The sequence below is a fragment of the Rattus rattus genome, chromosome 6, assembly GCF_011064425.1.
Source record: "Rattus rattus isolate New Zealand chromosome 6, Rrattus_CSIRO_v1, whole genome shotgun sequence".
Lineage (NCBI taxonomy): Eukaryota > Metazoa > Chordata > Mammalia > Rodentia > Muridae > Rattus > Rattus rattus.
Genome location: NC_046159.1, coordinates 34,235,572 through 34,244,516, shown reverse-complemented (window position 1 = coordinate 34,244,516; position 8,945 = coordinate 34,235,572). Strand labels below are relative to the sequence as shown.

Sequence of the window (8,945 nt, the reverse complement as noted above, 5' to 3'; positions counted from 1 at the left end):
CTGTCTCTGTCTCTCTCTCTCTCTCTCTCTCTCTCTCTCACACACACACACAAAACATAGATTGTGTTTTCTTCCTCTGAGAAGTTTAAACAAATTATAAAAAGGTACTTTAAACTTTTTGTTGTTACTTTTTTAAAGAAACTAATTTACTCAAGCCTTTTCTCTCTGGTTACTAGAGACCTTACCCAGGTCAGCCCGGCTTCTGGAGACCACCTGCCTCGCGCACCCCTGGGACAAGGGGGACGAGGTGGTCAGAGAGCACTGCTCAGCATTTATTTTTGGAGCCAGCTCTCTAAAAATACCTTGGCTCTCCTCTTTGCTCTCTCTTTTGACCTGAATGGATCTGCCTGGGTCTCCTCTGCCCCTCCCTCTTCTCCTTGCCCTTTAAAGGAGAAGGGCGTGGGGAGGGTTTCCTGCCGCCTAGGGGACAGATGTGAACCCTAGGTGGCAGGGCAGCCGGCTAAACTGACGTCAGGGTAGAGTTTAGCCAAGTTCTCAGCCTCCCTGCAGAGGCCACCCTAAGGGAGGGGTGCAGACTTTGCTCTGATTCGCTGGCCTCGAGTGGACGCCCACAGGCATTGGCTGGCCACGTTTTAGAGGGAGTCCCGCTCTCCAATTAAAGCAGACCGCAGCGCGGCTCTGAGCACAGAGCTGCCCGCTGGAAGCAGGCAAGGGAATCTGAACTTGGCCCTTCAGCAGCGCTGTCCATTCTACGTGCCCTCTCTCCCCTGCCTGAGAAGCCAGGTGCTACTTCTGCACCCCCAGGATGGCAAAGGTAGCTAAGGACCTCAACCCTCGAGTGCAAAAGGTGAGCCGGGATCTCTCTGTATTCCTGTATGGTTCAGTTCCCACTGCTCTCAGATGCACTGGGTACCTAGGGGCACCTTAATGGTTGCATCAAACCCACAGAACGCACAGAAAACAGAATGGGTGGTAACACTTCTTTGAGGTGACAGGCTCATCCCCCAAATTACTCTTAAACCTATTGTTAAGAAAAAGTATTTGCACTGAGTCTTAGTTCTTTATTGATGCTGATTAAAGGTGAATGAAAGTCAAAATTTAGAGGGAGGAAGTAGATGCTTATTTGTGGTCACGGGAAATGTCCTGGCTTTCTCTCCCTGTACCCTCCAACCTCCCTGATGTGCCTTTAGTAAAGGTTGTGGGCAAGTGGGGGGGGGACTGTAATGCAACCCCTCCCCCTTCGCTACCCTCTCAGAATTCTGTGGCTTCCCCAGCACGCAGAAAAGTTTCTTTTGGTGCAGTTGGCAATGGCAGCCATTCTAGCTCAGGGGAACTAATTTCTGTCCCCAGGGTCTGCACGTTTCCCTTTCAAGAAGGGCTGGCCCAGAGCCCAGAAGGTCACGGGTAAATTGCTGCAGGCGGGGCCAGCAGCTGTGCCTTCAGCTCTAAACTGGCTGCCTGCTTACCTGAGGCACCCTGGAAGCAGAAGCCTGGGCTATGAGAAGACTTAGGGGCCAGGAAAGCAGCAATGACTCTACCCAGGTGGTGAAATAGGAGGTGTAGGGTCACAGAGAGGTGGCTCTAGGGGACAGAGGTGTTCAAACCCTGGCCCTTTGTCTGGCACATTTTAGCAGTACAACAGTGATAACGTCATCGTCACATTCTTAGCAGCACTTTCCGATCTATAATGTAGGGAGGAGAGACAACCCAGTAGTTTTACCAGCAATCTTGATAGTGTAGGTTAATATCTCCAAGAAGTAATTATTAAGCTATGCTTTCAGAGTATTCAATCTTGCAGGGCAAAGTTCTCCTTTGCTGACATTTTGGGGGAGGTAGAAAAGCAAAAGAAAGAAAAGGAGACCGCAGAAGGCAGGGAGAAGGGGGGTGGGAGAGAGGAAGCCCCAGACCTCCTGCCCTCCCACTCCTGAGCCTAGTGATTTCTTCTGCACATGCCGTCAAATCAGACTTACTCCGGGCATCTCCCTGATGCATTCCCCAGACTATTTGCAGAACCGAGTGTCATCTCTCCTCCAGAGTTCACACAGCACTGAGACCTGAGTGTGTGTGTTGGGGGGGGGGGTACCTGCTAGTCTTTAATTATATGCAGGCTTCACTCTTCCTGCTCTGCGCATTTTCCCCATGTTTGAGGGCGGACTTCATTCTTGCTCATCTCTGTTCCAGCCTAGCACGCATATCACATGCTCACAGGGATACTCAGAAAGCAATGACTAAAGTGGAGAATAGCTAAGCCCACAGTGACTCCTTAGGGTGCCTCTAGGATTATCTTTCTGTCTGTAGCACTGTGGTATGGTATGTTTGGGCCACGGCCCAAATTCAGTCAAACTACCAGGATTCAGGGATGACGACGGCATTTCACTGTCCTCAGATGGGTCAAACGATGCGAGAGTGTGTTGCTATAAGCCGGTTGACATCTTAGAATGTGAGATCCCTGTAAAGATCCCTCTCCTTCATCAAGAGCCCAGGCCACGCTTGGAGAAAGCCTTGTTTGCATAGGAGGGTGTGATTCTCTGGATTAGAGATGGAACATGTTCCTCTTCATGTCACCGTCTGTTGCCAACTTCCTTGGCCTGCGAAGGTTTTATTTTCCATTTAGATCCAATTACAGGCTTAGAGAAGGAATGAAGTGGGCAAAGATGAAAGGTTTACCTCTTGGAACTTCAACCACTGGGGAAGATCACCAAGGGGGTGGATTAACCAATGTCTTCAATTTAAAGAGTGGTGGGAAGGGAAGGGAACCCAAGAGGGCCTTGCCAAATGGCACAGCGCTGACAAATACTGTGTCCTATCAAAAGCTGAAAAGAGTTTATTGCATATTTACTTTAAAAATCAGCAGCCATTGGGGGGCTTATAACATTTGGCTTCAGGGAGCATAATCACACTTAGACATTCTGAACCAGTTTCAGACCACAAAAGACCTATTTACAAAATGCGAAAGGGTTTAACGTGGATTTCAGTGTCCCCATTGCCCTGTCCCCCAAGGGTCGGGAGGAGTGGGAATCTCCAGCAGCTAAGAAGTCATAAAATAGTCTTCAAGAGAAAATATAAAGTTCCAAACTGGAGTAGCCTTGGAGAGCATGTGACTGAGCCCAGACCGTCTGCCTCCCTCACTGTGGAAAGCAAGCTCTTGTCCACAAGGCCAGAGGGTGGGGAATGGTCCCAAGCCACTGGCTGCTCTCGAACCATCCTTTGCTTTTCTCCTGGGAAAGGAGATTATTCCCCAGGACAGGCAGGGCCCTGAGCATAGTGAAATTGCCCACATTCTTTGGCAGCAAAGAACAAATGTCTGTCTCTAGGTGAGACCAATCAGCAGGATAAATTTTCCCTTCAGATGCTTATTAAACATTCTGTTTACTGCCACAGGCTTTGGCATCAGATATGAGTTCAAATCCCTGCTCCACTATTTACTAGCTGGGCACAGGCAAGGAAACTAACTTCTGTGTTGCTGTCCTAGAAGCTTCTGAAAACTGAAGAGGAAATAGTGGGATTAACTTCTCACGGTGCCTAGGATGCTTAGCACAATGATGTACATTAGAAACTCAGCATAGGAGTACTCCATGAAAATCAGCCCTTAGTGGAACTGGGAAGGGGTTTGCCACGCAATCATAAGGACTTGAGTTCAACCTTTAGCACCCAAATAAAGAGCCATGTCACATAGGTGTAATCTCAGCACTGAGACAGATCCCTGAGACGTGATGACTTCCAGTTTCCAATGAGAGACAAACACACAAAGTGGATGGCCCTGGAGGAAAAATACCCAAGGTTGTCCTTAGGCTATCGCAGGCACTTATAAACACACACACACACACACACACAGAGAGAGAGAGAGAGAGAGAGAGAGAGAGAGAGAGAGAGTTGAGGGCGCGGTGGAACTCTTTCTGACTTTTAGATGTGAAAACTGAGGCTTGGAAGAGTCAAACTACTGACAGGTTGCTGAAAAGGTGTCTAGAAGCTAGTTGGCTCTGAAAGATCCCTTGATGGTCAGGAGCCCCTGGTAGGGTTTTCAAATGGACGAGATCTCGACAGAGTCTTAAGATACACTCACTCTACTGCAGCACTAATATTTTGGCTCCAAAGGACTCTGTTTTTGCTCTCTAACACAACGCCCAAGGAGCACTAAGTGATAAGATATCCAAGTGCACGGGTTCAATTACATATATCTTTCTCCACACGTATCCCCATTACATCCTGCCTGGCTAGCCTGTGCTCCAGGTTCATCCTCGGCTCTGTCCAAAGCCCTTCCTGTTTTCACCTCTAATTCTTGCTGTGTGTGAATTTTCTGGCACATGGCTTAGGCAGGCCAGTCCAACATAAGCAGGGCTCCTCAAGAGTCGTCACTGGCTCGTTCAGCCTTAAAAACACATTAGGCTGTCACTTGAAGACCTTAAGAGCCAACACATTGAAGGCCTAGGTGCAAACAGCAACTTGTTCCCAAAAGGAGTGTGAAGACTGTGCATGCTTACGTCCATGTGTGCCACACCACAAGTATAGAGGTGAGGGAACAATCCTTGGGGGTGGAGGAGTCAGTTCTCTGCTATGAGTTTAAAGGGTTAAACTTGGGTGGTGAGGCTGGCAGGGAAAATGCTTTCACCTGCTGAGTTCTCTAACTCTTTTTTAAGAGAATTATTACTCTGCATGCGGCAGTCGCGCATCCTGACATGCAGCTCTGTCTGAACAGGCTGTCAGGAGGTCACAGGTAAGCTACAGCACAGTACAAGGAGCCACCCTCAGCCATGGGAACAGGATCTTCTAAGTCAGGGGTGCTGAGGCAGGGCAAGACAGGCTGAACCCAGCCAAGCAGAGCGCCAGACCACCCAGCTCCTACATATCTCTTCCGTGTCTGTACTCTGGGCACTTTCGGGAGAGGATATTGAGCCAACTGCGTTCCAGAAGAGACTTGGGACTGGATTCCAAGGGAGAAGAATCACCCTATCTTTCCTGCTCACATATTCAAAATAGCCTGTGCATAATGCAACAGAGATTTGCCGTGATTCATAGCCGATCCGAAGAGCTCTTATCTCACCACCCCTTACCCAACATCATTTAAACATTCATTTCTCTGGCAGGGGGTTGACTCACCGAAGTTAGTAAAGGTCTGAGGGGCACTTAAATTGTACCTCAGAAGTAGCATGCTTACCTAGCACACTTGAGACCCTGGATGCTATTCCAAGTACTAAAAATATCAATTAATTAACTAATTAGCAAATAATCGTTATTATGATTCCAGGAATTTATTTGCAGGAGGCCTATACACAGATCATTTCCCTAAGTGACAGAAGTTGGATAAAATCCAGTTGCCTTTTCCCTCCATCCCTCTCTCCTTTCTTTTATGTCAGACCATCTTCCTAATCAAGGAATTGTGGAGAAATACACCTAACACTCCATTCTCAGGAAAGCAGAACTATCCATCAGCTTCTGGAATATCCCAGAGGAAGAGACAACTGTTGCTCTTCATTATTCTCCTTTAACCTCTGCCTCTTACATGGAGGAAGAGGATTTGGCCAGCAGCTGCCACAGCCTTGACAGGTGTAGGGCCAAAAGCCACTTCTATGAGATTCCTTGAGATCAGGGGGGCTTCCTTGACTGTAATCAGGACATTTTTGGTGTCTTAGGCATTCTTTGTGTCACATATGTCAAGAGCATAAGTTTATTGGAGCTCAGGAAAATGCCATCTGTGGAATTTCTCTAGGAGCTAAAGGTGAAGAAAGGGCCCATGCACACTAAGGTTCTTTTTAAGAGTTGACACATATTTGATATCTAAGCTTAGATACTTGAGGCAGACATTTGGTGTTTTATTTTATTACATTTATTTATATTTACTGTGTGTGTGTGTGTGTGTGTGTGTGTGTGTGTGTGTGTGTGGTATGATATGGTACCTGTCAGAGAACAACTTTCAGGAGTTGCTTTTCTCTTTCCACTAAAGTTTCTGGGGATCAAACTCAGGCCACCTGGCTTGATGTAAGTGCCCTTACCTGCTCAGCCACATTCTCAGCCCAGACCCTGGCTTTTATAAAATCAGAAATGGCAATGCAATCTCAATGCTATATAAAATTCTCTCATCAACTTTGTCGCCTAAGTCTGCTTCTTTTATATGAGAGATGAGCCTATTCACTTTTGTTTTCTCTCTCTAAAGAGCTTTACTTGTTCTTGCTATTATCAACTGTTTGGGTTCCTTCTTCCCAGCCAACTTATCTGTTCTCTGTTAGGACAGACAAGTTTGGGAAAAAACGAAAGAAGGAAAGGATAGACACCCCTCCAGAATACTCAGGATGCCTGGCATGTCCTCTGACGTCATTATGATTAGCCTTCAGAGCCAACAAAAGAAGACAGCAGTGTCCATCCACATATGAGTAAATTTAGACTCAAAGTAGAAATGTTTGCCTAACATGACAGGCAAAGAAGTCAAAACCAGGTTCCACAGGACACAAAGCCTAAGCTCATCTACCCAGAGCACAAGTCAGGAGTAGAAGGGGGATGACTATTATTGTAAGTTTCACACAAAAAGTAAATAAACTCACTTGGGACAACTTCTCAGCATTTGCCAGTGTCACCGGGCCTCTGTTCTCTTCAGATATATATGTGAGTACCACCAGAATTGTCATCCACATCCAGTCAAAGCTATTCCTGAGGATACAATAGAAACTTTCTATTTTCTTCCTGCTTTTCTGAAAGACTGAAAATATCCTATAGGCAAGATAAGGTACAGAAACTATTCAAGGAATCATATTATTACCATATTATTCTGATCCTTAAAATAAATCCTATAGATACTAGATTCAAAGATTCCAGGAAGTGTTAGTATGGGGATAAGCTTCCCTGAGAAATGTCCATCCCAACATGCTTGGTCAGCTTGACTCATGGTCTGCCCAGTAATATATGAATCAGGACAAGAAAACCACAGACCAGGCTCCCACAGGACATGCTTTAAAAGGAAGCAATATTGCTCGAGGGGGAAATTAAGGCCCTATTTGGCCATTTTCTATTTTGAAGGGCAAAGACTATCAATGTCCAGCCCCAGCTAGCTATTACAAATCCACATTAGTTGTTCATGGATTAAAATTTTTCTCTCATAATTTAAAACATGCTTTAAATATTATCTATGAAGATAAATGCAAATGAATCATTATGTCAATGAGTTAAGTAGACTTAAATGGTAGTGCTCTCCTATAATCCTAGAACTGTCCTGGGCACAGACAAGAGGATCTCTGGGACTTAGTGACCATCCAGCCTAGACAGCTTGGTGAGCCCTTAATCCCAATAAAAGATCTTGTCTTATAATATAAGGTGGAAAGTGGATAAAGAAGACACTTCATATATATACACACACACACACAAATACAAACACATGCGCACCTGGGGTGTGAAAAAAATCCACATATTGCAAGCATAGTGATCTAGAGATAAGACCTAATTCTGTCATTTACCAGCACCACAATTTTTACCATGTTATTCATCCTTGCTGGACCTCTGATCCCTCCTTCTAGAACACAGGCTAATAGTAATTTTACATGTAAATGATAGTTTAATGGGATAAAGTAAGCAATAAACATGTCCCCCCTGCTGCTATTGGCATTCCTTCTCAGCAGCACAAAGCAAAAATCTCCTAGGTCATTAAGCACTGGAATGTTGGAAGAGCAAGTTCAGTTTGCCTACATCACATGTGGCGGCTTCTAAGATATCAGATTGCAGGACCTTCTCTTTGTAGCTAAACTTGATCCAGCCATAAATATGTTCAAGCCACACCATATGCAAAACCATGGGGATAGCAGCAGTTCATCCTGGATCGCTCATGGCCAGCCTTTCCACAGCAGCCTTCACCTTGTCCAACCTCACCATGTAATCTTACCCAGGCACTTATCATTAGATACCTTGCTTATAAAGTGAAGTGAAACTCACTCATTCCTTCCTGAACAAATAGTTGTTTAGCATTTATTAGGTTCCACCAACTGTCTTGTCATACAGTGACTAAAAAGGTTCTGAGACTCCTACCTTGCAAACTTTAATGTGGTGGAATTCATTCTTTATATGGTAAGAGAAAAGCTCAACAATGTCGGTGTTCCAGATTCTATGTGTTACTTGACCTCCCGCCTAACACTCACACACACACACACACACACACACACACACACACACACATCATCATCATCATCATCATCATCATCATCATCATCATCTTTGCCTAGACATCCTCACACCTTCAGAGGAACCCACATATACTTCCTCACTCTGACAGTGGAATATGTCAATTCTTTGCCCACTTTTTACATCCTAAACAAGACTCTTAGCAACCATGAGAAACAGAGTTAAAAAGTAGCTTCCAGGTCTAACCAGTACCTAGTTTTAGCATTAATGCAGATAGGAAGGTAAACCAGTTGTCTGTGCTAAGTACATATCCTCAGTAACTACTGAACCCTGGGTTGTATTTTTTTCATTGTGTTGATTTCAGGGGCACCAAAGAGTAAACTAACAGGGAAAGGGCTACTGGCTGAGTAATGGTCTATAAGAAACCTGTCCTTAAGAAGACACCATCTATTTGGGCCACATGACTAAGTGGTGTTTCTAGCTATTGATTCCTGAGGCTCACTACCAAGGTGACTGGCCCAAGAAATATGCTGGCTACAGGAGGTGGAAGGAAAGAAGATCCCAGTTTTGTCCCTATCCTGGAGGACAGCCACACACCTCCCAAGGCTTCTATGCTCTCTCTACTTCAGCTGTCTCTGTAGCCATCGAGATTCCTGCTTAAGAGGACTTGACTCTAATGAGAGGCACAGTGGATAGGAAATTCTGTAAGGGAGATAATTCTGAAATCTCACTGGTACATAGAGGCAAGGGAACTTTTCTTGGCTGAGGTGGGATTTCACTGTAGCTGAGGCTAGTCTTGACTCATAAGTTTTCCTGCCTCAGCCTTTCGAGTTCCTCCAAGTTCCAAGATTTCGGGTGTGTGCCAATATACTGGGCCAAAGCAT

The 8,945-nt window shown here is 45.5% G+C and overlaps 1 protein-coding gene across 1 annotated transcript in view; it reads left to right on the top strand.

Annotated features, from left to right (window-relative positions):
* Positions 1–658: 658 nt before the first annotated feature.
* Positions 659–8,945, top strand: part of Lmcd1 (LIM and cysteine rich domains 1) — a 58,954-nt gene continuing 50,667 nt past the window's right edge. The window contains exon 1 of the mRNA XM_032907435.1: positions 659–808. Within this exon, the coding sequence (XP_032763326.1) occupies positions 767–808 (42 nt within the window). The 5' untranslated portion in view covers positions 659–766. The remainder of the gene's footprint in view (positions 809–8,945) is intronic.